The sequence below is a fragment of the Phyllostomus discolor genome, chromosome 5, assembly GCF_004126475.2.
Source record: "Phyllostomus discolor isolate MPI-MPIP mPhyDis1 chromosome 5, mPhyDis1.pri.v3, whole genome shotgun sequence".
Lineage (NCBI taxonomy): Eukaryota > Metazoa > Chordata > Mammalia > Chiroptera > Phyllostomidae > Phyllostomus > Phyllostomus discolor.
Window position 1 is genome coordinate 16,298,635 of NC_040907.2, and position 27,843 is coordinate 16,326,477.

The 27,843-nt window shown below is 46.1% G+C and overlaps 1 protein-coding gene across 2 annotated transcripts; it reads right to left on the bottom strand.

The window, feature by feature from the left end:
• STMN1 (stathmin 1) lies at positions 1-26,989 on the bottom strand. 2 transcript variants are annotated; one of them, XM_028513069.1, is made up of 5 exons: positions 26,893-26,989; positions 4,256-4,328; positions 3,619-3,791; positions 1,556-1,747; positions 1-526 (listed from the first exon to the last, which is right to left on the bottom strand). In XM_028513069.1, the coding sequence occupies exons 2-5, from the start codon at positions 4,266-4,268 to the stop codon at positions 455-457; spliced, it is 450 nt and encodes a 149-aa protein (XP_028368870.1). In that variant the 5' UTR covers positions 4,269-4,328; positions 26,893-26,989; the 3' UTR covers positions 1-454. The 2 variants fall into 2 exon arrangements, with proteins under 2 accessions (XP_028368870.1, XP_028368869.1); XM_028513068.2 differs by lacking the exon at positions 26,893-26,989 and adding an exon at positions 5,956-6,088.
• Between the last annotated feature and the right edge of the window lie 854 nt (positions 26,990-27,843).

The following is a 27,843-nucleotide window of genomic DNA, read 5'->3' on the forward strand; positions in this document are numbered from 1 at the left end:
TTCACTGCCACCAATAGCACTGTGCAGTTTTATTAACCATTCAAGTACAGTAGCATCTGGTAAGATAGGGACAGAATCGGGATTTAAAAGTAAACAGATATTCAGCATCTAACAGTTTGAAAGAAGCCACTACATACTGCTTTTCACATACATGTTTTCACGGAGCCAATACAGTACTAGCCATTGACCCAGCACACCACGTGCACTGAAGTACAAAAGATGCAACAAGAAAAATAGCTACATTAGAAAGACTTCAACACTTTAGAAAAAGAGTAAAACACTTTCAGTTTCTCCCCTTTATCCCCTAAAACAACACCATACAGTCTGGTTCTACCTATGGTCCTACATCAGCTTCTAGCATATTTGTCAGGAGGGCAAAATAAAATGACACTGGCCAGTACAGTCTTTGGATATTTAGGAAGGGGAGGGGGAGAAAGTCAGTTCTCAGAACAAATTAGTCAGCTTCAGTCTCGTCGGCAGGATCTTTGGATTCTTTGTTCTTCCGCACTTCTTCAATGTGCTTGTCCTGTAAAGAAACAGCAGGTATCATCAGCCAAATAAACCGCCTGCCGAGCCCCCCCCGCCCCGGCCCAACACAGTGTCAGCACATTTACTATATATCCAATGATATTTTAAATACAGTAGTCTCCCATACCCACGGTTTTGCTTTTCACGGTTTCAGTAAATTGCAGCCAACTATGGTATGAAAACATTAAGCGGACAATTTGAGAAATAAACATTTCATACATTTTAAATTATGTGTTGTTCTGAGTATCATGATGAACTCCCATGCTGCCCGCCCCACTCTGTCCTGCCCAGGATGTAATACCCCTTGTCCAGCGCACCCCACTGCTATTCCCTGCCTGTTAGTCACTTAGCAGCTGTCTCCGTCATCAGACTGACTGTCATGATGTCACAGCATGTATGATCACGTAATACTTATTTTACTTACTAATGACCCCAAAAGAACAAGAGCGGTGCTGGCAATTAGGATATGCCAAAGTGAAGCCATGAACTCCGCCACAGGCAGGCATGCATAGGAAAACACACAGCACACACACAGAGGGTTGGCGCTACCCGTGGCTTCAGGCGTCCACCGGGGGTTTTGGAGCACATCCCACTTATACGATATGGGAATCACAGTGTTAAGAAATAATCTTGGAACTTCTTCAGTCACACAAGGAATCTAATGACTGGGCCTCCTATTGCTCTTCCAAAGAAAAGTGCAATTATGTTGGAAATTGTTGAATATTCCATTTTTAAAAAAGTATTTGTTTATTTTTAGAGAGAGGGGAAGGGAGAGAAACATCAATGTGTGGTTGCCTCTTGTGCGCCCCCCACAGGGGGGTCTAGCCCACAACCCAGGCATGTGCCCTGACTGGGAATCGAACTGGCAACCCCTTGGTTCACAGGCCACCGCTCAGTCCACTGAGCTACACCAGCCAAGGCTGAATATTCCATCTTATTTAGAAATACAACACCTCTCATTTAACACTTTATTGGTACATGAGACTTCAAGCTCTTAACCCTCCTCATTCAAGGCTGAGACACCCACCTTCTCTCGCAAACGCTCCAGCTTGGCAGCCATCTGTGCCTCCCGGTTCTCTTTGTTGGCTTCCATTTTGTGGGTCAGCTTCTCTTCTGCCATTTTACTGAAGTTGTTGTTCTCTTCTATCGCTTTCTGGAGCACCTCCTTCTCGTGCTCTCGCTTCTCGGCAAGCTGCTTCAAAACCTCAGCTTCATGGGACTAAAAGAAGTTTAACAGGTTCGACTCGCTCAAATGTGTTTGGTTTACGTTAAAATTAGAAAAGAAATTATTGAGAGGACTGAAAAGAGGCAGGATATTAGATCGCTTTAAATAACATTGAAGCCAGAACCTGAATTATCTCTATCAAAATACTATAAAAATCATTTTTTAGTGTTTGCATTTACTTTGGAGAACTGTTTGTCTAGAGATTCTTGTCCAATTACTCCTTAAGGAAATCCTCATAAGATTTACTGCTTATATGTTATCAAAGATGACTTGAGTGATATGCTCTTAGGAATGCAACCTTTAATAAAGAATTTTGGCGAACTTCAAAGTCTGCTCAAAGAAAATTAGCTCATTATAAAAACTGTGACCATATTCCATACTGATAAAATACATGAATGATAGAAAATTTAAGCCTCCAGATTACTAGTTAAGCCAGAAGAATATCTGTTTGAAAGAAAAGCTTTTCTCTGTGGAAGGTGCATTAACTTCCAAACCACTGGAGCTGGATTACCATGGCATGCTTCCTTCAACAGACTCAGAAGGGCTTGTTACCAAACAGATTCTGATGTGTTTGGGAGCACCGACTTGTAGGAAAACTAGAGCATCTGCCACTGTTTCTGTTCATTGTCTTTTGCAAAATTCCGGTCAGATAAGTTTCATTATGTTCAGCCAGTGTAAATCACAGGCTAATGACCACAGGGTCAGGGTTGTTTATAAAAGTTCTCTGTCCAGCCTTTGTCTGCATCTCTTCCGTGAACACAAACTGCACAGAAGAGCAGGTAGGAGATGATGCACCACAGCAAACACGCCCACTCTTCCGGGGAAAGGCTTTGCAGTGCTGACAGTGGGCCAGAGCACATGCAGACAACTGTGGCGCCGCGAAGTGCGTAGCACACCCAACAGCAGCCGAGAAAATGACCTATGGTGTATGTATGTGGTGAAATGTATGTATTACACTTAAACTGCACTAGCTATGTTGGTTGGGGGCACTTTACCTTTTTGTGACTTAGTTTCCCTAATTTTAAAACTAAACCCATTTCACCCCAATAAGGGTTGTTGGTAAAAGGAATGAAATGAGAATTTTATGTAAAGTTCTTAATTAATAGAATAGTGTTGAGTGGAAAGAAACACACCAAAATGTTAATGGTTATTTCTAGGAAGTGGGATAGTAAATACTCTTATTTTCCTTATAAACTTCTGTAGTTCCCAATTTTTCTATAACAAACATATTAATTTTGATTTTTCTGATTAGTTATTTTTAAAGATGCCTACTTTGTAACAGAAAAGCAGCTTACGTAAGAGAAATGCTGCCACAATACCAGAATGCCAGCTGAGCACCACGGTCACATTACTAGCAATTAAAAATGTTTTTATTATACACTTCTCAAAAAAACAAAAACAGAAATACTATACAGGTATATACACAAACCAAAAGAACCCCCCCCCCCACCAATCTAAAGAGACAAGAAAGACTCTCCCACCCTCAAAACTATTTCACAATGAGAACACGAGAAGCGCAAACTCTGGTGTCAGACAGACCAGGGCTTGCACTCTTGCTCCAAAGCTCACTAGCTATTGGACTTGGGAAAATGACTTAATATTCCCAAGATCATTTTCTAAGCTCAACATCTCAGGCAACACCTACCCTTTTAGAGTCATTGTATTAAGAGGAAAAAAATGTAAGAAGTTGATACATAATAGGAGCTCAATCAATGATGGTTGGTATTTTTCTTCCAGCCACTGGTTATGTAATTTTCACGGTTATAACCACTATCTAGCTATAATTGTTTTCCCCGTTATGAAAATAAAACTGATTTGCCACATTACAATAATAAATACTGTTTTCTGTGAAATGTGATGTTTACCTTGCGCCTTTCTTCTGCAGCTTCTAATTTCTTCTGGATTTCCTCCAAGGAAAGATCCTTCTTCTTTGGAGGGGAAAGGGGGAATTCTGGGACAGATTCTTTTGATCGAGGGCTGAGAATCAGCTCAAAAGCCTGGCCTGAGGCACGTTTCTCCAGTTCCTTCACCTGGATATCTAGATTTGATCACATTCACAGTGTATTCAGAAAAATGGGCTTTTCTTCTTCTAACAAACTATCCTATAATTTTCTAAAAACCAAATCCATTTAATGAATAGAGTTAGGGCCAAAGAAGCAGCTGCATTTGCAAGCAAAAAATTATATAAATACCATCACCCACAAAAACTAAGTTCACCATTTTTTGATTCATAAATACCATTCTGAGACAGCAGTATTTGACAATCACTTTCATGAAAAGACTCGGGCAACACTCCACAATTTTACTCAGAGCAAGCCAAATCGTCTAGTAATGAAACAATTATAAGCTCTCAGTCTGTTCAAATGATAACCATTTTTTCTTCTTTAATTATTCTCCAATTTATAAAATACATTTTTGATAAGACCAAAAACACAGGTGCCATCTCCTCTTCTAAGGTCATAAGCCCATCACAAATTCAGCTTTTCCAAACAGTTTACCTACCCGAAGAAGCCATGGCGAACGGAAGACAAGAGTCTGGCAGTATATTCTACACAATCCACTGGCAGGAAAAGCCCTGAAAATGATTTTCAAAAGCATGCAATCAATTTCTTTGCATTCTATGTCATCTATCCAAAGGGACATCAAACCACATCCATGTAAATCAATGTCAGAAAAATCACTGCTGTGGACTTAAATAAGACATTATTAAACAAGACAACTAGAAATTATGGAAACCTCTAAAATACCAAACATTGGAAAATTCGAACATTAATTGTAGAAAATCAAGTTAACTGAGACTGCCTGTTCAAAAAACAACTCTCGGATTAAAAAAAAAAATTTAGACTAGGTTAAATCACAAGATTCCCGTCCCCTCCCAATAAACTAAATTTTAATTTCACCCCCCAAGTGAGAAGCTATTCCATATTCGACTCAACACTAACACCGGAGCCATCTTATTACTGCCTACAACTCGTGCAAATGAAATACCCACCCTTGCTTTGTCTGTGTCTGCCTTGGTGGAAAACAAAACGCCCAAGCTAATACTAACCAATAATGTTGAATTCCTATTGTTCTTGGGGCTTAAGCTCCTGTCCAACAGCGGGCAAAATTAGTTTCATGAATCACTAGGTTTTAGGTTATAGTATTTGTTGCCTTATGTCATGAAAAATTCTACATCTCATCTTGATTTTTTTTAAAGGTCACGATTCGTGTAGGCCCCAGGCTAGAATAAAAAACGTTAGCACTACAGGTTCCCAACAGCTGGAAATTAAAACCAGAGGCAGAGAAAAGGTCTAACACTAGCAGAGAAGTAAATGCAGCAGCAGACCCCACGATGGACGTAGCCCTTAGCCCTGGTCAGGGCAAGGAAAGCGGCAGGTCGCCCCCGGCCAATCAGAACACGCCCTGCGCTCCAGCCCCATGGCCCCGCCCCCTTCCTCCCCGCGCCTTTTCGAATCTGCCCGAACTCACAACACGCTCGCGTGGGAAGGGGAGGGGTAGGCGGGGCTAACGGTCCAATCCGGGTAGCTCCGCCCATCTCAGGCTGGCCCCCAGCGGACACCCCCCTAACTCCCGCCAAAACCACCCGAGGCCACCCCCACCACCGCTGCAGCTCTGCAACAGGCCGTGGGATAGTCACCACCTACTTCCTTCGCTCCCACCCAACCCACCTCCACCCTAGTTGTCTGGGCCCCCCCCCCCACCCGTCGCATAGGCAGAAGCCTTTTTGGGGTATTAGCCTCTCAGGCCCCACAGTCACTGGGCGAAGACCATCGTGGGGAACGGGCGCAGCCCTGGCTTTGCGCAGGTCCTGAGACTACTGGACTCCCCGTAGACACCTCCCTGCCCCTTCAGACAATGGGGACCCCAGTGGGGCCACGCCTGCAGAGGGAGTGAGCGAGGCAAATGGGGGCCCACGCCCCCTATTGTCTCCTCAACAGTACCCGGGGGCTAACGCCCAGGGCTGGCCCAGCTGGCAGAGCCCCCTCCCCACGACAGCCGCGCCCCCAGGGAGTGGGGACAAAGCCTAGGCTCCGCCCGAGGCGCACACAAAGCGGAGCGACCCCCGCCCATCAGCCCCTCTGCCGCCCCCGACCCCGCCGGCCGCCCTCCAGCAGGGGGCCTCTACAAAGGCCCAGCCCCTCTCGCCGACTGCTTCCCTCTCGCTGCCCCCCAGCATCCTCCAAGAATCGCGAACCCACCTCCTCGGTCCGAGCCGCCTGGCCACACTCTGAGCACCAACAGACCAGAGCGCGCACAAAAGCGCCAAACAGCGGCACGTGACCTCCCTGCAGGGCTCTGCATTGGCTGAGAAGGGCGGCACGTGCCGGCCCCTCCCCCAACAACCCAGTTGGTTGGGGGGGGGGTCCTCTGGACCCCGAAGCACCTTGGGAAATGTAGTCCAGGCTGGCGGGGCAGGAGGACAATGCGAGGGGTGGGAGCGTTTGTGGGTCTCCCCAGGTATAAGCCCGGGGTTGGGGCGGTTGTCTCCAGGCAGGAAAGGATGTTCCTGTGGCCGTGGCTGGTGGCCTGGATCTCAGCCAGCTCTTCCGTGCCTTGGAAAAGGGCAGGACGGGGCGGGGCGGTGTCCCTCCGCACCTCTCAGAGTGTCGCTGCCTGGACTCCTTCGGTTGACCTACTTGCTTCTCACTGCCGAAAGGGCAATACTCAAACTGCGCAGTGTCCCTACGGTTCCCCACCCGGTGCCGCTACCTCAGCCATCCAAGCCTTTGTGACAAGACAATGCCTCTCTACGTCCCTGTTAAGTCTCCCCACGTCCTAGTCCCACCTTGCCACCCGCGGGTCACCTGTATTGTGACATCATCATAATCCCTAACCCACTCAGCCCTCACAGATTATGGGTGTGGTCCTGTCCTCACTGAGGGCATTCTCGCTACCATCCAACGGTTCCCTGAACTGGTGACCAGAGCTGATGCGGGGACATCAGCTGAGTGACTGTCAGATCAAAAGCTTTGGAATTCGATCTCCTTTGGTCTAACAGTCACTTAGCTTAAATTCGGACTCCATCTGTTCTGCCTAGCCTTCAGCCAGATGATGGGGAAGGAAGAACAATAAACTGTTCTAACTACACAGACTGCAGTTAAGTGTTGCTTTTGTTCTTGGAGCACGTGCTCCCCAGAGCGCTGCTGGGGCCTTTTAAAAAGTCAAAACAAAAGGAGCCACAAGGTCACGATTCCTCCCTGCCCAGATAGATAGCGGTACAGCAGAGGTACAAAGGAAATTGGTCTGACCCTGGCTATCAGATCCCAATAGAATGGCCTCCCTCTTCCCACAAAAGGGCCAGAGGAAAAAGAATGAAATGAATATGGTTCCCAGGCCACTCCTCCTATTCCCTTCCCTTACCAAGGCTGTGTCCTCAGGTGGTGGTCACCACACCAATGCACCTGCCTTGAGATCCTGACCTGGCAGGAGGACACCTTCATTTTAGTAATTAATGGGCTCCCTCTTCCCAAACCCAGAAACAAGCATGACCAACTCTGCTGAAACAACAATCCTAATTTAAAAAGCCTCTCCGTGTCCAGCTAGTCATTAGGGATGTGCTGGAGAGAAATACAGAGAAAAGGTGCCTGAGACAAGGAAAACTGGATCATACAGGCAGCAGACACGCCACACAAAGCAAACAATTAGCAATGTGCTGTGCCCTGAAATATGCTTGTTACGGCATTTTCTCCAACAATTGCCCTTGTGTGGGGTCGGCCTCTCCCCCGCCCCCAATATAAGTGATTTTCCCTTAGCATGTGAGCAGAACCAGAAATAATTCAGATTCTGAGCCCTGAAAAGCTTCTCCCTTTCAGACCAAATTTGGCCACAAAACAGCCAGGCGTTTCCATCTCTGTCAGTTTTCTAAGTGAAATCTCAGAAATCGCTAGAAAAGCTGGAGAGGGATGGGGACCAGACCTCGCTGAAAAGGGACAGATTGGCAGGCAACACAAATGAGCAAGGAACCCAAGGCCAAGAGATCTATTATCCCCCTCAACCAGGTTTTATCTTTACGTCTTTGTACTCGATCTGGAGGTTTCCAGAGGAAGGTTCCACCCATTCGATGCATTAAAAAAAATACAATAAAGTGCCATACAAAAATCTCACATTTCTGACTATTAATATTGTGACAGGAAAAAAAATTAATCTTTCAAAACACTGATTATTTTAAAGCACTTACACCATCTCCCCCCACCTTTTCTTTCTCCCTAGAGCAGATGTCTATTTCCCTGGAAACCATAGTTAGCAACAAAGATGTTAGAACTCATGTAGATTTTTAATCTGTCTTAATGGTGCCACTTAGCTTCTGGATTTGTTGTTAGATACCTGGTCCTGCCAGTCTCTGTGATGGGGATTTCTGAGATCCTCAATGTTGCTTGGGGACTGAGGAGGCTGGGGTAAGATTTCCCCTAGAATGACCCCAAGAATAAAAAGGTGTTTGTGTGGTGGGGTGATCTCCATTCTGTAGGGTGGGGCTGTCTTTCTGAGAGCCAGACCATAGCTATTTATCATCAACCCGTATGGGTGTTTATGTATGAGCCCTGGAATAGGAAGGGCTCTCAACTGTGAGGAGAGAAAACAGTTTTGCCACTTCACAGTGGTGAGGGACAGAAGCTCCCTTTCTGGAAGCTTCCTGAAACTAACTTCAAAACCCACTCCCTTCTAAGTGGCAGGAAGCAGTTAATGTTCGCATCTTGGCACTATCTTTACCCATGAGAATTATTTTTGCCTCTGCTCAGATGGTTTGGTTGAATTGCTCTGGAGCTGGCTGTAAATGGATTAGCACAAAGTGAAGTCAAGATATGGCAGTCATCCAGCTTATTTGATCTGTGTAGACAGCTAAAGGAGAGCACTTCAGGCTTCAAAGTCCAGAAGGCATGTCTACACTGATCAAACGCGCCGGGCAGTTGTCAGATCTCCTCTGTTCTTACAGAGCACCGGCAGCCTTTGTTCATTGTTGGTTCTGAGGCTGCAGGGCTTGTCTCCCACATAGGCGCTGCCGAGTTCCACTGTTGCTTACAGGGCCTGTTCTTGGCAAAGGGTGTCGTGGGAGACATTTCTCCTCGTCCCTAGACTCTGTGTTCTCTTTGTCCCCTATTCCTTAAGCATCATGCTCTGACACTCCCTTCCCTGTTCAAATGCCGTCCGTGAATCTGCTGTTTAACCTGCTGCGGCTCCCTCGCTAGAGTAGTAAGTCCAAGAAGGCAGGGGTTGTATCTTTGTCTTGATATCCCTAGTGCCCAGAGCCAGGCCTGGTCCAGGATGGTGGGGCTTGGACATTTGCAGCTGACTTTAGACAAGAACAACCTCTCTCACCCTCAGCAACCTGTTCTGTAATGCTAGGGGATTACAATGAGATCATGTACATAAAAGTACTTAGCACTGTGCCTGGCACATCGTAGGTGCCTAATGCTTGTAATTATTATTATGAGTAACTATTATTACTAGAGAAGTCTCTTGATTGCTATAGGTTATTGAATGAATGAAAAAATAGTAGACTTTCGCTCTGTGGTGGGAATCATAGTCACTGGGTTAACTCTTTCCATGGGGTATTTTACAAATTTCAATTAATTTAATATTTTATCATTATTATTTTTTAAAACATTTTATTTATTTATTTTTACAGAGGGGAAAGGAGGGAGAAAGGGAGAGAAACATCAGTATGTTGTCTCGCCTCCTACTGGGGACCTGGCTTGCAACCCAGGCACGCATCCTGACTGAGAATCTAACCGGCAGTCCTTCGGTTTGCAGGCTCGCACTCAATCCACTGAACCACACCAGCCAGGGCAAACACTCGAAATAGATAACACACTCACATAGTTTAGGAATAAAGTATAAAAAGTCCTCCTCTCTTCTCTATCTGACCTGCCAAATTTGATACCTACTTGGCCCCAAGCATAACCATTGTTATCTTCCTGTGTGTCCTAAAGTTTCTTCGTAGGTACACAAGCAAACTTGTACATACTCTGCTTCCCCTCTACAATGCAAATCGTTGACTACTGTAACCGTTTTGCACTTAGGATCTTTTTTATCCAACAATACATGTCAGGGATCTTTTCATACAGGGATATGTTCATAGATCAAGCATTTCCTCACCTGGGACCCACTGCACGAATGAATGTTCCATAATCTAGTTAACCAGTGTTCTATCCATGATTCAGGTTGCTCCCAATTGTTTGCTATTTCAAATGCTGGTGTAATGAATGACCTTGCATAGGAGGGGGGAACCTCCCCCCCCCCCCATAAACCAACCAGAATTATCTTCTGGAGGGCAGACCTCTTCAAGTACAGGCTTCCCCTGCTGGGTGAGTGCTCTAGGAACCCATCTGTATCAGCTGGTGTTGTTGTGAGGTGCTGCATTCAGCATCAGTGAATTTTTTTTGAAGACTCTTTTAATGCATTTGCCCATTTCACAATGGGTGATTTATGATCACACCTGTCCACACCACGCTGAGTGTTCAGCAGTTTTTGACCAAGAATGACATGACTCCCATGCCCCACCCTCCCTATTCACTCATCTCACCCCCAGCAACTTATTTTTGTTTCCCAGGATAAATAAAGTCCTCAAAAGGAAACGTTTTGCCAATGTGGAAGAGGTGAAACAAAAAATGGCCGAAGCACTAAAAGGCTGTTGAAAAAACATCTCGATAGATATATCGTATCAAATGGAGTACTTTGAAAGTGACTGAAGTTTAAACATGTGAGAATAAGTACACAATTTTTTATAAATAAATTCTGCTTTTTGGGAGGGTTCCTCCTTGTAATGGCAGTTTCCATGTGGGTGATATATCTGCAAGATTATTCCTAGAGTATACAGAGAGTTTATATGTTGCAAGGTCAAAGGGCAAACTGCCTTCTATAGGAGTTGTATCTCATCACGTGGGTTTTTTTTTAAGATTTTATTTATTTACTTTTGAGAGAGAGGGAAAGGGAGGGTGAAGGAGAGGGAGAGAAACATCAGTGTGTGAGAGATACATCACTTGGTTGCCTCTCACATGCCCCTAACTGGGGACCTGGCCCACAACCTAGACATGTGCCCTGGCTAGGAATCGAACTGGTGACCTTTCAGTTCAGAGACCAGCGCTCAATCCACTGAGCCACACCAGCCAGGGCCATGTGGTGTTCTTCTGTTTTTTGTGGGGGGGTTGTTTAAGATTTTATTTATTTATTTATTTATTTTTAGAGTGAGGGGAAGGGAGGGAGAAAAAGTGGGAGAGAAACATTGATGTGAGAGAGAAACATCGATTGGTTGCCTCTCTTACATGCCCCAACCAGGGGCCAAACCTGCAACCCTGGGCCTGTGCCTTGACAGGGAAACAACTGGTGACCTTTCAGTTTGTGGGACGAAGCCCAACCCACTGGGCCACACCAGTCAGGGCTCACCATGTGGTGTTTTAATTCATTACTTCAATTCATTCTAAAATGGTTTGAAAGGCTTTGTCCCTAGAAATTTCAAGCATCAGGGAAAAAGAGGGGGAGGATTAGAAATCCCAAGAAAGATGTGGCTGTCAAGTCTGTCTATATTAACGACTCCTATAAATACTTGACAAGCGGCAGCTGATCTCCCAGCGGTGCTGGAGCCTGCACTGTAGCCTGTGCTGTAGCACTTGTCTCTGTCAGTCTCCTGGTTTAGAGGCGACTGCAGGTGCCGCTTGGAGACAGAGAGCTTTTTGAAGGCAGAGCCTTTCTCATAGCTTCCTCCCACTGGCCTCGTCACAATGCCTGATGCAGTGCCTGGTATTTATCGTAATTAATTCTGTGATGTATGTTCCCCTCACATTTTTGTATCTTTGAACTCGGTTGAGCCCCATAGTCAATAAATAACGTTATAATGATTGACAGCATAGTTTCAGTGGTATATACAGTAATGTTGTGTCTTAAAAACTCAATGGCATTTTGGAGTCAGTGAAATGGGGTAAAGCGCATACATGTTAGGTGTGTGAGTGGAATGGGGTCAGGATGTCGTTGCCCCCGCCAGTCTTCTCTCTCCAGGTTCTAATCCTCACCCCTCTGATCCAAGTCCGTGCCTTCTTCTAGTGGTTCCTTTTATGGGAATCACTCCCTTTTGCCTCTTGGGCTCCTGTCTCTCTCCTGAACCCTAAAACCACATTATTTCTAAAGCCTAAAGGATGTCTCCTCACGGATGTCCCTGCCCTGTAAGGCCCTCAAATGCCACATGACTCACATTGAACGGTAGTTCAATCTTCCCACCAACAACAGCTAGGGTTCCCCGTTCAGCTAGTGCTTTGCTGGGCTCTTGCTTCTTTCTCTCCACTCATGCCTCCAGTTATAGAACCTTGGCACTTTCTAGTAGAATGGAACCTTTAGAGTGATAATAGCTATAAGAAGAAGAAAACTGGAGGACTCACACTTCCTGATTTCAACACTTAATACAAAACTACAGGAATCGAAATAGAGTGGTACTGGCATAAAGACAGACATATAGACCAGTGAATGGAATAGAGATCCAAGATATGAAGCCTTGTAGAAACGGTGCAATGGTTTGGACAAGGGTACCACCACCATTCAATGGGAAACAGGCAGTCTTTTCAGCAAATGTCATTGGCGAAACTGGAGATCCTCATGCAAAAAATGGAGCTGTACTCTGACCTCACACCACATACAAAAATTAACTCAGAAATGGACCAAAGATCTAAACATAGACCTAAAACTATAAAACTCTTAGAGAACACATAGGGAAAAAGTTTTAGGGCATTGCATTTGGCAATGATTTCTTGCATGTGGTACAGAAGGCACAGGCAACAGAAGAAAAAAATAGACAAATTGGACTTCATAAAACTTACAATTTTGTCCATCAAAAGACAGTATAGCCCTGGCTGGCATAGCTTAGTGGATTGAGAGAGGGCTCTGAACCAAAGCATCGCAGGTTTGATTCCCAGTCAGGGCACATGCCTGGGTTGCAGGCCACGGCCCCCAGCAACTGCACATTGATGTTTCTCTCTTTCTTTCTTTCTCCCTCCCTTCACTCTCTGGAAAGAAATAGATAAAATCTTTAAAAAAATTTTTTTAATTAAAATAAAAAGACAGTATCAACAGAGTGAAAAGACAACCCACAGAACAGAGAAAATACTTGCAAATTACATATCTGGAATTAGTATCAGAATATAGAGACAATTCCTAAAACTAAAAATGAAATTCCAATTAAAAAATGGCCAAAGAACTCGAATAGACATTTTTCCAGAGAAGACACACAAATGACCAATAAGCACATGGAAAGATGCTCAACATCCTAACATGAGGTAAATACAAATAAAAACCACAATGAGACACCACCCACATCCATTAGGATGGCCACCATAAGAGAAGAATAACAAGTGTTGGAGAGGGTGTGGAGAAACCGGAGCCCTTGTGCACTGACGGTAGGACTGTAAGATGGTACAGCCACTGTGGAAAACCATATGGAAGGTCCTTAAAAAATAGAATTGCCATATGGTCCAGCAATTCTATGTCTGGGTACACCCAACATAGATGAAAGCAGGGGTTCAAAGAGACATCTGCACATCCATGTTGACAGCAGCGGTACTCACAATAGCTAAAATGTAGCCACTCAATGTCCATTGACAGATATATAGATGAGCAAAATGTAGCGTATATACATACAATGGAATATCACTTAGCCTTAAAAAGGAAGTTCTGACACATACTACAGCGTGGGTGAATGAATAAATCCTGAGGGTATTATGCTAAGTGAAATGAGCGAGTCACAAAAGACAAACACTGTGTGATTCCACTTCTGTGAGATACTGAGTTAAAACTGTAGAAATAGAAAGTACAATGGAGGTTGCCAGGGGCTGGTGGCGGGGAGGGGGGGAGGGAGAAACAGATGGGGAATTATTTTCTAGTGGGGATTGAGTTTTAGCTTTACAGTATTGAAAGGGTTATGAAGATGGATAGTGATGATTAAATACATTATGAATGTATTTAATACCACTGAACTTAATACTTAAAATGGTTTTTTAAAAAGTTAAAAAATGTTAAGATGATAAATTTTATGTGTATTTTACTACAATAGAAATAACTGAGAAAAAGATAGTAGCTAACATGCACATAGAATGCTTACTACGCAGCAGTTGCTGGCCTAAACACTCCATATGCAAAAACTCATTTAATCCTCATTACCAATCTTATGATATATAATTAGCCTAATTATAAAGATGAGAAAACAAGGGTGACTGGGGCTGAGGAATTTTTCTGGGATGCAGGATTTTCAGTGCTAAAACTGGGGAAGTCCCAGGCAAACTCAGATGAGTTGGTCACCCTAATGGAAACTGAGGTACGGAGAGGTAGTATCTCCTGTAAACCTGTCAAATAGGGTCTCGGCCCTGGGCCCCGCCCTTTCAAGGGCTGTGCTCTCTCTGCCCTCCTCCAGCTGTGCCCCTTCTTGTAGGCAAAGCATCCCAAGTCCAAGGAGACATGCCCACCTGGACCTGGTAACCATTTCTAGACCATACTCCGGGCACCCAGGACTCCAGAACTCCCAGTACAAATGGCCTGAATCCAGTTTCAGCATCTGCACCAGCCCCTCCCTGGGTTTGTCCTCCAAAGGGTAAACTTCCCTGCTGGTGAGTACAGGGCTGTCTGCTTGTAAGGGGTGTGGAAAGAACCAGGGCTTGTAGGCCAGTGGGTGAGCATAAGACCAGGAACAGGAAGAGAAGGGAGCTGGCTCTGCTATATTCTGACCTGGAGCTCCAAAGAATCCCAGAATTCTCAACTCAGAACTTGGCTTTCTAGTCATGGCTGGTGTGCTCAGTGGATTGAGCTCGGGCCTGCCAACCAAAGAGTCGCAGGTTCGATTCCCAGTCAGGGCACGTGCCTGGGTTGTGGGCCAGGTCCCCACTAGGGGGCATGTGAGAGGCAACAACACATTGATGTTTTTCTCCTTCTCTTTCTCCTTTCCTTCCCCTCTCTCTGAAAACAAATAAATAAAATCTTTAAAAAAGACACTTACTTGGCTTTCTAGGTTATTACGGAGGTATATTTGTCAAGAAAGAATAAAACACATATTTTTTAAAAAATAGTGTGTTGCCTTGATTTATCACTATTAAATACTTAGACCTAGAGTATATGAGCTTCTCTTTTATACTCCTGCCTGCCGTGGGTCTGTCAAACCTAAGCAGCAGGCTTGCAGAGAGATTTCATCACTGTCAACTAGGCTACAGAGAATCACAAAGCTTTGCAGTCTGGTTGGAAGTCTATGCGTTTAGCTATCACTCTAAACTGTTTTATCAGGCTATTTATCTTATGGATTGGGGGAAAAAGCCCAGAGAACTTTAGACATTGGCCCAAGGTCACACAGCTAATTCATATCACAGTAAGAATTTGCATCTTGTGCTTTAAATGATGGTGCACGGACAGTTCAGTTGCTATTTGTGTGAACTTGAGCACGTGACTTCCCCTTTTTGGGCCTGCATTTCATCTTCTGTAAGTAAGAATAATCTCCTACCTCCGGGTTGTTGTCAGGGCTAGAGAAAATAATATATGAAAAGGACCTAGCATTGTTCCTGATCACACCACCCTTCTGCTCAAAACATTTCATGAATTAAACTTTGGGGAACATCCTATGAGAAGGTAAAAATTCCTGAAACCTAAAAAATGTGATGAGTTCCTTGAATTACAGTCCAAAGGTCCTTGGCATGGCATTTGAGACCCTCTATGAAATAACTGCAATCTATCTCAAGATCAATTAAACCCTAAGACTCTTTGATTTTTTTTCATTTTTTAAAAATATATGCATATTTTTTAAAGAATTTATTTATTTATTTTTAGAGAGAGGGGCAGGGAAGGAGAAAGAGAGAGAGAGAAAAACATCGTGTGGTTGCCTCTCATGTACCCCTTACTGGGGACCTGGCCCGCAACCAGACAGACATGTGCCCTGACTGGGAATCGAATTGGCAACCCCTTGGTTCACAGTCCAGCACTCAATCCACTGAGCCACACCAGCCAGGGCCTCTTTGGTTTTTAATGTACTTGTAGATCTGTCATCTCAAAAAAGGATAATTACAGGGGAGCACAATTAAGATGCATGGAAAAACTCTGTGATCACAGGACTCAGCTAACAATAGAATGGACCTTTTAAAGAATGAATGAGATTCTTTTTTTTTTTAAGTGAAAACCTTCCATCATTCAGCTTTATTTCAGTGCTAGTTTTTGGTTCCCTAAGAGCTGCAGGAGTGACCATCTTGACCACATGACTAGGGCCCCTCTGGGCATGAATGAGGTTCTTGCAATGAGAGGTGTCCAGACGTCTGTCCAGACGACTTGTCAGTCAGCTACTGAGGGTGTTGGAGAAGGATTCTTGCATTTGGAGGAAGGTGGACTAAGCAACCTCCCTTCATACTTTGATTCTTTTGTAGTAAGATTGGGAAAGGCTTGTGGTATTGCGCTAAATTAAATGAACTGACAAAGGCCACTCAACTGTGTGTGAAATGTGAGCTCAACTAGGAGCAAAATATAATGAGGTAAATGCACCGGAATGTGTGTCTGGAGGGTAAAATAACAATTGAGTTTAGTTTTCTTCTTCGTACTGGTCTGGATTTTCCAAACTCCTTAAAGGGAACATATATTACTTTTATTAGTGATAAAACAATTATATTTTTAAAATAGAAAAGAGCTCTGTCCTTCTCACTGACCTTAGGTCCTCCTATGTCTCTGAGGCCTCTACCCCGGCTTCCCACCTGCCTCCATGTTTCAGCCTTATTCCCAGTCCCCAAGAGTCACACACCTCAGTGTCTCAGCGTTTTGCTGACATCAGCCCTCTGGCTTGAGTCCCCTGGCTTCTGTGTCTGTTGAAATCTCTCCACCTTGATTAATCTCTCAGATCCTCAAACACTATGCTGGCGTTGTAACTATCCATGCAAACGTTCGTCTCCCTCCCTGGAGAGTAAGCTCCTTCAGGGCAGGGCTCTGGATGAGTCTGCCTTGCTATCCCTACAGTGCGGCGAATGCACAGCGGCAAATGAGGAAGCGTTTGGCTGTCTTCTGGCCACTAAATTCCCCTGAAGGCAGAGGTTCAAACAGCATGATTGAGGGTCTGTTTTGCAGTCTGGTCTCTTGCAATTCAAAAAGTACTATCTCGGGGATATTTAAAAATATACATTTGAAGCTTTTAACTTTGCAATCATTTTAGATTTCCAGAGAATTGCAAAGGTAGTACACGTAGTACACAGAGTTCCCATTTACCCTTTGGCCAGCTGATGCTGACATCTTACACATCCAAACTCAAACGCTAACATCGGGCACAATACTATTAACTCAATGTCTGGCTTTAATTGGGGACCCAACTCAGGGCCCCATTTGCATGTAGCACCATGTCCCCTTAACCAGTGACATGTATTTGAATGTGGAGGCTGAAGGTGATTGCTTTCTATTGCTTCTTCCGGTGGACCTTTTCCAAATAATGAAAATGTGAGCAAGAAAAATAGTGTGGGGATGCAGAGGTCGGAGCACTTCACTTACCCTCTGCTGGGCTTTCGGGGGCTTCAAACAGGAAAATGCACTATTTTTCCCACATGGGGCTGGGAGGATGATTTTCATTTGAGATCTAGTCCTTTCACTGAATGGGCACTCAATGGGCCTAAACACAGGGGGGCATTACTAGTTACTTTGAATCTCTTCAGGCCTCTCTGAACTTCAGGCCTCTCCACAGCCTGCTTTTCCACAGAGCGGCACAGGAACATGTTCCCAGTAATCACAGAACTTCCAAGCGCTTGGCATCTATCAACAATCTTGGTAATTCAGTGAGAACAGAGCTTACAGCCGTCACAGGAAGTTGAAACCAAGGCTGCTGAAATCACACCCATTCTGAGGCGGGGCGAAAGTATTCACTGAGCAGAATGCAAGCACCGAAGGTGGGGGTGGCTGGGGTGTCGGGTGGGGAGGGTGGGATGCTGTGTGTGAGAAAATACATGAGGGGAGGAAGAGATGTCTTACTGGAACTCAGAGTTGATCTGCAGAGCTCCGGAGGCTTACGGCTAAGCCTGTGCATCACTTAGCCGGCGTCAGCACTGCAGGGCATTTGCAGACCCCGCCACTCCACTGGATCTCCACGGCAGCCTCCTGAGGGGCCCTCAGTCCACTCCCTCCCTCAGGTCCATTTCACACGTGGGCACCTGCCAACTCAAACCACTGGAGAGTGCCAGGCCCCAGCTAAGTGGCAGAGGTCGGGTGTTTTACGTTTCTGGGGCTGCCTTAATAAAGTGCCACAACTGGGTGGCTTACGCGACAGAAATCTATTGTCTCACGGCGCTGGGGGCCAGAAGTCCAAAATCAAGGTGACGACAGAGTTGGTTTCCTCTGAGGGCCGTGAGGGAGAGTGGGGCATGCTTCTTTTCCAGCTCCTGGCAGCCTCCGTCCGCTGTTGCGTGGCTCGTAGGTGGCATTCTCCCCACGTCTTCATGTTGTTTTCCCTCTACGTGTGTCTGTCTCTGTGTCTAAATTTCCTCTCTTTATTTAAAAAAAAATATGATTGGAGAGAGAGTTTTATTGTTCCACTTAGTTATGCATTCATTGGTTAATTCTTGTCTGTGCCCTGACTGGGGATCAAACCTGCCACCTTGGCAAATCAAGGCAACGCTCTAACCAAATGAGCTACCTGGCCAGGGCCAAATTTCCCCCTTTTATGAGGACACCCATCATATTTGATTAAAGCCTACCCCGATAACCTCACCTTAACTTGACTGTGTGTGAAGACCCAATTTATGAATAAGGTCTCATTTATGGGTACAGGGGATTAGGATTTGAACATTATTGAGGGGACATATTTCAACCCATGGTAGGGGGCTCCCTCTTAGCTTTGCCTGATGGCTGTCCTCATTTAGGGACAACCTGCTCTTTTTCGGTAAGAATCATCTCAGTGTGGCAGGGAGTGCTCAGGTATGGGCTAATCCGCCCCGGAGCTCTGGAAGTTCCCGGGGCATCTTGGGAGCTTTGTTCACCTGATGTTCAGTGTTTTTACTCTGCGTGTGTAAGCACGTGCAGCAAAGATTCAGCGCTCTCTCTGGGCCACTGACCCTGTGTGCAGCCCCACTGTGTGGCCCGGGCACACCTACCAACTCCACCATCGTAACAATGGAATGGCACCCATTGCTTCTGGAAAGTGACATCCTTCGGATACTTAGTGGCTTTTGGATATGCGTACCCTCGATGGCCTGGGATGTTTCACGAGTGCTCTTAAGGTGAACACAAAATGTGAACCTCTTGATGTACATGTTTTTTTGTTTGTTTGTTAGTTTTCTGGGTCAAGTGAATAGCAAACTATTTTTAGCAGTCACCTTGGCAGCTTTCGAGAAGAGCACCACAATTCTTTCCCATCTCTCCAGGATCCTTTCCACTGTTCCTGCCACACCCTCCCCCACCGTTACACCCTATGAAAAGACGTGTCCTTTTCTAAATACGCAATGCTGGTCTAGACCTCTGTGACTTCACACTCTTCCTCTGCCTGGGATGCCCTCTCCCCTCCAATCTTGCTAGCCACTGTTCAAGTACCTTCTTATTGCTGCCCCGCCTGTGAAATCATCCCTACCCACTTCCCCAGAGAGTTAATCTCTTCCTTCTTTAAGCTTCCTCTGCACCCTGCATTTCTTCAGTATAGCACTCAACAGTTTATCTGCTATTACTTGATTACAGGCCTGACTCTTGTGGACCGTGAGTTCTCTGAGGGTGGGAACTATTGCCCTGGAACACCTAGCACAGACTGAGGCGCAGGGTAAATGTCGATTAAATGTGTATCCTTTGCACAGCACCCAACTAGGTATCATGAGGAGCCCACAGAGGCATCATGGGGAGTCTCTGGTCTTGAGGTCTTGTGAACCCCACTAGATTGTAAGGTTCACAAGATACCAAAGAAGAGGTCAACCACAGTGGTGGTGTATGACATCTGGCAGAAAGAGATGCTACTGGGGTCTATGGTAATAGACACTTTCCCATTTGGCACAGAAAAGATCCTCTTTTGGCGGCCTGACAGAGCATAGATTTTGTATGAAAAAGGTCAAGACCGCCCTGGCTGGCGTAGCTCAGTGGATTGAGCGCGGGCTGGGAACCAAAGTGTCCCAGGTTCGATTCCCAGCCAGGGTACATTCCTGGGTTGTAGGCCAGAACCCCCAGCAACCGCACATTGATGTCTCTCTCTCTCTCTCTCTCTCTCTCTCTCTGTCTCTCTCTCTCTCTCTCTCCCTCCCTTCCCTCTCTAAAAATAATTAAGTAAAATCTTAAAAAAAAAAGAATCAACATTGATATTAAAAAAAAAAAAAAGAAAAAGGTCAAGACCATGTGGCAAACCCTCCCTGGAACAGGGAGTTCCTACGCTGCGTGCTCAGGTAACTAAGGTTGGCTACGGGGGCTCGGGGGCTCGTTAGGAGAAGAGAAAGCGGGACAAGGAGAGGAGGGCAGAAGAATGAGAAGGCGGGCCTGGGGTCCCACGCTTGTCTCTGGTCCCTCTCCTGATCAGCTTTTCATCCCCTGCCACCTGTTCCCCACCAGCAACCATTCACGCCACTATTCATCCTGCCTTGAAACGCTCCCCACCCTGAGTCCTCCAGGGCCCCCACCACTCTGCTCTCTGTGAGAACACCACTCTCTGAAGGGCTGTGTTTGTTGCCCAGCCCCTCTCTGCCTTTGCTCGTTAAGGCAGAGAGCAGAACACCTAGCACAGACCAAGGCGCAGGGTAAATGTCGATTAAATGTGTCTTCTCAGGAAGACTTGGGTTCCACCGCGCTGCAGACACGAGTCTTGCCAGGATCACCAGTGACGTCTATGTTACTGCATCCAAGGGCCAGTTCCACGTTTGCTCATCATCCTTGCCACAGCTGACCTTGACTCACTTTATTCCCTGGCTCCCAGGGCACTAAGCTCTTGGGTTCTCCTCCTACCTTTCTGGCTGTTCAGTGTGATTCTCCTTTGCTACTCTCTCTTCAGTGCCTTCACCTCTGAGTATGGCAGAACTCAGTACTCGGACCTCTTCTGTGTACTCAGTCACGCCCCTAGGGACTTCCGCCAGTCCTTGGTTGCAAATGCCATGTATGCTGCTGATTTCCAAGTGTATATTACAAGCCTGGGCTTGAGGCCTGAACTCCAGACATTTGTCTAACTCCTACTCTTTCTCTCTACTTGTTTGTCGCATAGACATTTCACACTGAATGTATCTAGAAATGAACTCCTCATCTTCCCTCACCTTCCGACCTGTTCTTCCCAATGTCCTGTATATTTCTCCCCTCCTATGACAAGCAGGCAAATTATGTATTTACTTACTCTCTCCCCTCCCCCCAAATTGAATGGAAGACCCATGAGAATAGGGGCTGTGTCCATTTTTATTACTATAGAACAGTTCCGACACACAGTAGGCTCTCCTTACATACGTATTTGGTTCATGAATGCATTGAGTGTCCTGGGGGCTCAGAGCACCCCGGTCAGGAAGAGCAGGGGCTCTACACACCTGTGTTGTTCGAGGGTCAACTGCAGGTTTAGTCTCAAGTATTTGAGTCAAGTCAGTGATGAAAACGTGGTGATATTCATTGCTAAAGATGTAAAAAAACAGTGCAGATAATGGAATAGTTGGCATAATGATATGTGGAATTACATGTCATCATTGCTAATACTTTGATACTTTTGGTTGAATAAAATGTTTGTATTTTCACTAAATAAAAGAGTGTGGGTTCTGGAACCAGTTTCTGAGTTCAAATCCTGGCTCTGCCTCTCCCCTTAAGACAGTGGAACCCCCAGAGTTTCCCAATCTCTGAAATGAACACCAGGAAGCTGAGCCCAGAGAAGAATTCCCTGCTGCCGAAGAACTGACGCCGACTGTCCATCCCTTTAACAGAGAGTCACTGAGGAACTCTGAGTGCCAGCCCTGCGCTAGGCTCTGGGAGCACACGAGAGAGAAAGAGCTCACAGTAAACAGACCCCTGGCTCGGAGTGCTGGGGGAGCTAACCTGGGCAGCGGGGGAGGGCAGCGAAGGCTTCCCGGGGGGAGGGGCTGCTCGCTGATGAGACCTGAAGGGGATCTGCAGAAGAAGAGGGAAGGAAGAAGGTGCCAGGAAGAGGAAAGAGGGCAACTCGATGCCCAGAAGAGCGAGCACAGGCCTCGGGCAGCAGAGAGCCGCAGGCGGTCTGCCCTAGCTGGAGCCCTCAGGCTTCGGTTGGTAAGACTGGGGTCAAGGCTGGGACCTGGGCTGGGGCAGGTCCAAAGCCCTTCGGGGTGGGGCTAGGACTTCAGGGATGCCAACCTAGAATACACGGGCTGTTGAGGTGAGGGATTTGATGGGTCACGCAGTCACTCTTGAGCCCCTTCCCTGAATTTTTAAAAACTAAAACAAACCTAAAGAGTACAAAGATGAAAACAACAATTACTCATATTCCCCATCACCTGGAATTAACCACTGTTTACATTTTGAAATATTTGTTTCTTATGAATATACAGTTTCAATTTCCCTAACATATGAATGTACTGTCATTTTTTAAAAGAAAAAAATTAAAATCATACAAAGAAAGTTGAAGTTTCCTTGCACTGCCTGTCCCAACTCCCTCCCCTTCCCCCCAAAGAAAGCCACTCTTATGAGTTAGGAGTATATTAAAAATATTTTACATATATCTGAATATGCCATGGAAAACCCACACTTCTGTTTTATACATTGCAAATATCATACTATGTTGTATGCATTATTCTGCAACTTTCTATTTTTACTTAATACATTTTGAACTCTATCCATGTCCCTGCATCCATAGATCTAATTTACTCAACTGTGGTAATCATGACCCATTATGCATATGAACACTATTTTATTTATACTTTCCCTATTGGTGGCCACTGAGCTGTTCTCAAAGGTTTGTTATTAGATAGGGTCCCACAATGGACAGCCTCCTTGAATGCGTGTGCAACTGTTTCTCCAGGGCAGACAGGAGAGAGTCGACGGGGCGCAAGGTATGAGTGTTTTCAGCTTTACTAGATAAGAGGAATGGAAAGGCTCCTTTTCCCCACGCCCTCACCAATACTTGACATGGTCTGATTTTATTCCTCCTTGCATTTGCATGTATGAGAAGACTGAGGCCTGGGGTTGTACTGCTTCTTCACAGTCACAGAGCAGGTTCAGGGTCACGTCTCAACCCCAGGTCAGCTGGTTCCTCAGGGCACTATCTTTGCACCGCACCATATTGTCCCTGTCAGCTCTCCCTGGAAAAATCAATGAAAGACTCCCATCATGTGTAGGGGGTGGCTGGGGGTGGGGTTGGGGGGTGGCGGAGGGTAGGGAGTGGCTGAAATTCTCCAACATGGTGATTGTACTACGAGTGGAAACGACCCCCAAATCCTCCCAGAAAATGGCTCTGCTGCGCTACACAGATGTGCTCTCCCGCCCGAGGCAGTTTCGACCTGCAGCGGCTTTCACAGCTACACACGAGGATCTGATTGGCTCTTCCTTAGCCGAGACAAGGGTGGGAACGCAAATGGCGTCCGTCCCCAGCCGCTGGTTTTTCTGCAGACATTTCTGTTCTGGGAGAAAAGGCGGGGAGGCCACGCCTGGCTGGACTTGTGTTGGTGCGGAGCCCACCGTGGCCACCCTGAATCTGGGCAGAGGCTCGCCGAGCCGACTGCAGCTCCGGCACCCACCCAGGGCGAGTCAGGGACCGCGACCCCGCGCCCAGCCCCCGGCCACTTGCAGCACCTCGGGGATGGGGGGTGGGCTGCCTCCGCCCGGCCCTGCAGCCTGAGAACAGCGCTAAGATTTCCCTAGAGCCTCCCCAGCCTGGGCACACCCTGCTGCACACCCCGCAGCTCTGAAACGCTGGACCACAGCATGTGCAGCAAGCGTCAGCTGTTAACTTTGCATGAGAAACGGAAGGCTGGGTCAGCGCTCCGGTCTTCCCAGTCTTCGATCCGGGTGTAAGCTCCACAGCAGGGACCTCCACGGAGGGTGAAGACTAAACTCTGCTTGAGCTCCTCCAAAGTGCATAAGGTGAATGAGGGTGAGGCCCCTGACCCTGGCCCCTCTTAACCGCTGATCCTGATGTGGGAAGTTGCTCTCCCAGGAGCTGGTGGCCAGGTTTCCTTTCTCTTCTTCAAGGCAGGAAAGACCAGTGGGAGAATTTGGGGGAAAGACCAAAGCTGGCACCACCCAGCCTACTTCTCAGAGCCTGGAAGGCTGTCTCCCTTCCTCTCACTGTTGGGATTATTTGGAAGGCCAACATTTTTTTTTTAACTTTTTTCCTAGTTACCACCTTTTGAGCCTTGGTGTGTGCCAAGCACACTACTAGTGTATTATCTCATTTCCTCCTCACAGCAACTCTAAAATACTGCAGGTTCAGCAAGGGCAAGCAATTCCCCAAGATCACACATCTGTAGTGGCAAAACTGGGTTTGAAGATTCTCCCAGGTTCTGTGTTTTTATTTCTTTTTTATTAAAAAGGTGTTTTTTTTTTAAATTAACTATTTGCTCATGTTTGCAAATCTTTCAAAGATTCTTTTGGGAAAAAAAAAAGACAAGTGAGAACAAACACCACAAACATCACCATACTATTTTTTACTCAAATCCATCCTCTTTAATGAGGAAATGGTCAGCCTCTAAGGACATGGCAACAGTGATCTGCGTGTAAAATGCACATTCCCTGGGACCCAGCAGTTCCTCTTGGAGGAATCTGTTCTACAGGGGGATGGATACCCTGGGGCAGGGACAAAGTGGTAAGTATGTAAGGGTGCTCAGGACTGCACGGCGGCTCAAAGAGCAAAAGACAAGAAACTGCTTCAAAATGTGTCAACAGAGTTGATTAATTATGGCCCATCCATTTAAAGAAATTCTATGTAGTTACTTCTAGAAAATGAGACAGTTCTCTATTTTATACATAGAACAATCATAAAGTATATTCAGTGATAAGGAAAAAGTGCAAAAGTATATCTGATATGCTACTATTTCTATATGAAGAAAACAATGTACATTTGTGTACATGTGTATATACATATATTTTAAATTTTATTTTTCCCAAGAAAAATATACAAGAAACCAGCTAATAGTGTTGCCTTTGAAACCTTTAACCATGATGCTTTGCTGTCTCCTCAGTTAGTGTTGCCTTTAAGGAGGAAAATCACAGCTAAGGGGACCAAGTCAGAGAAAGAGGTCTTTTTTTTTTTTTCATTTTATAACCTTTGGAATTTTGTATCATGTATATGTATTAGCAATTCAAAATTCAACTTGAAAAAGTAGATTCGCTCAAATCCTACCTCCAGACCCAGTAATTCTCCTTTATGGAAATAAAACTTAAGGAAATTACAGATATCTCCACAAAAAGATATTCACTGAGGTGTTAAGAGTGAAAAAAAATGCAGGCAACTTAAACAGGGGAATAGTCCCAACAGGGGAATAGCTAAGAAAAAATATACATATTTTACCTATCATGAAATCATAAGAAGGGTGTTTACCAGAACACCTTAGCAACACAGGACAGTGCTTACAACATCAAGTAAAGGAAAAGCAGCCAGGTGGAAACTGAGCTGCGTGGGATGAGCTGAGCCCCGGGGGACAGCCGCAGGCACCAAAAAAGCGGGAAGGGAACACGCGGACGGGGGAAACAGCCACGCCCCTGGGTGCGGGGCTGTGAGTGATTGTCTTACCTCTGTACAGCTTTCTACACTTTCTACTTTCTTCCTTTTCTTTTTTTTGCAATGGGCACCCATGTCTTGGATATTTTTTAAAAGCTAAAACTTAAAAATAAATCCTCATGCTATTTAGAAAGAGGAAAGATCTATAGACATATCAACCCAGCAATTCTACTTCTAGAAATAACACCCTGTATCAATAGATGTGCTCAGAGCATTATTAATAACAAAAGACTGTCAATAACTCAAGTGTCTGTGAGAGGAAGCCACTTAAATAAGTACAGAACACCCATAAGTGTAGAATACTAAGCAACAGTTACAGAGAATGGGAGAGAGAAGTCGACACGGAAAACTCTACCGGGTAACGTTGTAGCGGGGAAAGTAACGTGCAGAGCAGTGTGGTGTTGGGGTTGCATCCATGCTACAGAAAGAAAAGCTGAAACACGGTATTTGTATTTGTACCTACACGTACGGAGGACCTTACACTGTGGATAATAGCTGTCTCTGGTGAAGGGAATAAACTAAAAGATTTTTGCTTTTAACTCTACCTTTATCTGTGGTGTTCCTATCTTTTATAAAAACGTGTTCCCAAATCATTTGTGTAATTAAAATAATAATAATAATAATAATAATAATAATAATAAAGGGAGAGAAGTATAAGCCTAGAGAAAGATCTGAAAAGACACAACAAAATTAACAGTAGTTTCCAGCAGGGATAATGGATTGCATCATTACCTCCATTTACTTTATATTAAATCATATATTAAATCCTAATGAAAACAACAACATTAAAAGCCCAGCTGGTGGACAGGAGCCTCTGCTTTTCTGCGGCTCTGCTGGCCCTCCATGCTGGGGCTCTGTTCTCTTAGGTAACAGACCCTGCTCGCATGCACCGCCCAGGAGCACAAAGCCCGACAGCCTCACTCCTCCTCTTGCCAAAGGAGAGGAAACCGAGATGCAGAGACACAAGCTCCTGGCTGCTCCTCTGGGAAAGTCGACTCAGGCGACCTGGATCCCAGGCCTCTTCCCCCGCCCCCCCGCCCCCCGCCCCCACCACCGTCGGTTTCCAGAGATAACCTGCAGGAGGGGAGAGCCAGGGCTGTTTCCTCCAGGCCAGGGAGGACAGGGCCTGAAGCCACAAATTAATGATATCAGTGTAGCATCAAATGAGGGAACAATAAACCCCATCATTTGCCGAGTTCCCTCTGGGCTCAGCTTCAAGCTCCTTTCCCAGACAATGGCTGGTCACAACTCCACACGGCCTCTGCCAGGTTTTCCAAAGAGATGGTGAGAACACGGGGCCAAATTGGCCTCCGGTGGCCGACACTCCGAGATTTACCTCTAATGACATCCCCTCTGAGGAGGGAGCTCGGGAACCCTCCCAGGGCCCCGGAGCTCATTGCAGGAAGCCCTGTTTGCTCCGAAAGCTGAGCAGGAGGCAGCTGGTGTGCGGCAGGAGGGCACTGGCCTAGAAGCAGAAAACCCAGGGTTTCAGGAGCCAGGGCTGCCACGTCTCCTTTTGTGACCCTGTGGGACTCACCAGGTCCTGTGTCTGGGCGCTGGGGAGCAGACAGGAGCTTCTGTATCCGGGGGAGAAAGGCCGGTGTCAGGCCCCCTCCCCCATCATGGCTGTCTCAGAATCTTAGATGTCTGTCGGGTGTGCGCCGCTGCCGTTCCCTCTTCCCTCACAGCTGCTGCCTGTCTGTCTCCATGGCAACCAGGCCAAAAGACTAATTTACCAGGGTCCATGCTCTGGAGCTTACCTTGGAGCGGGGTTTTTAACTTGTCTTTCTGGAAGCCAGTCCACCGCCATTCCCAGGAGCCATCCCCTTAGCTGGCGCACAGGAGGGGCCCTTGTCCTTTATAAACTGTATCCACTTGGAGAGAGGAAAGACAGTCTCGTACCCAGTGGCTCTGTAATCACCGGTGATCTGTGTTTCAAAGACCCCTGGCCCACTGACTAGTTGCTCTGGGCTGCTTGTAGGGACCTGCAAGAACAGATGGCTCAGAGAACAGGTCACATGCAATGAGGTCCGCAGTCTTACCCCCTCTCCATTTCCGCGGGCTCCCCCTGCTCTCTGCTGGCTTCTGGCTAGGCCCAGAAGTCCTTCTGGGGCCTGTCTCCTTCTAACAAGACAAACATAAAAAGAAAATCTTGATGCTCCCTTTTCTCAGAAGGTCATGGAGGGTCAGGCGGTCATGCCAAGTTTTACAGATCTCTCCCTTGGACACAGTCGGATGAACCTGACTGTACTGGCAGCAGACCGTACTGGCTTCCCTCGGGGCTGTTTTAAATCGGACAGCCATCTTTGTGTGTGCTCTGATACCCTGGCTGTAGCTTGCTAGGGGACAGAAATGACCTGGCTGCCTCCTCCCAGGATATGGCACACCGCCCTGTACTCAGCAGGTGGCTTCATGAACACCCCGACAGCACAGAAGTACCCCAACACATTGTCTGACGTCAGGAGACCTGGTTCTAGGCCCAGCCTTG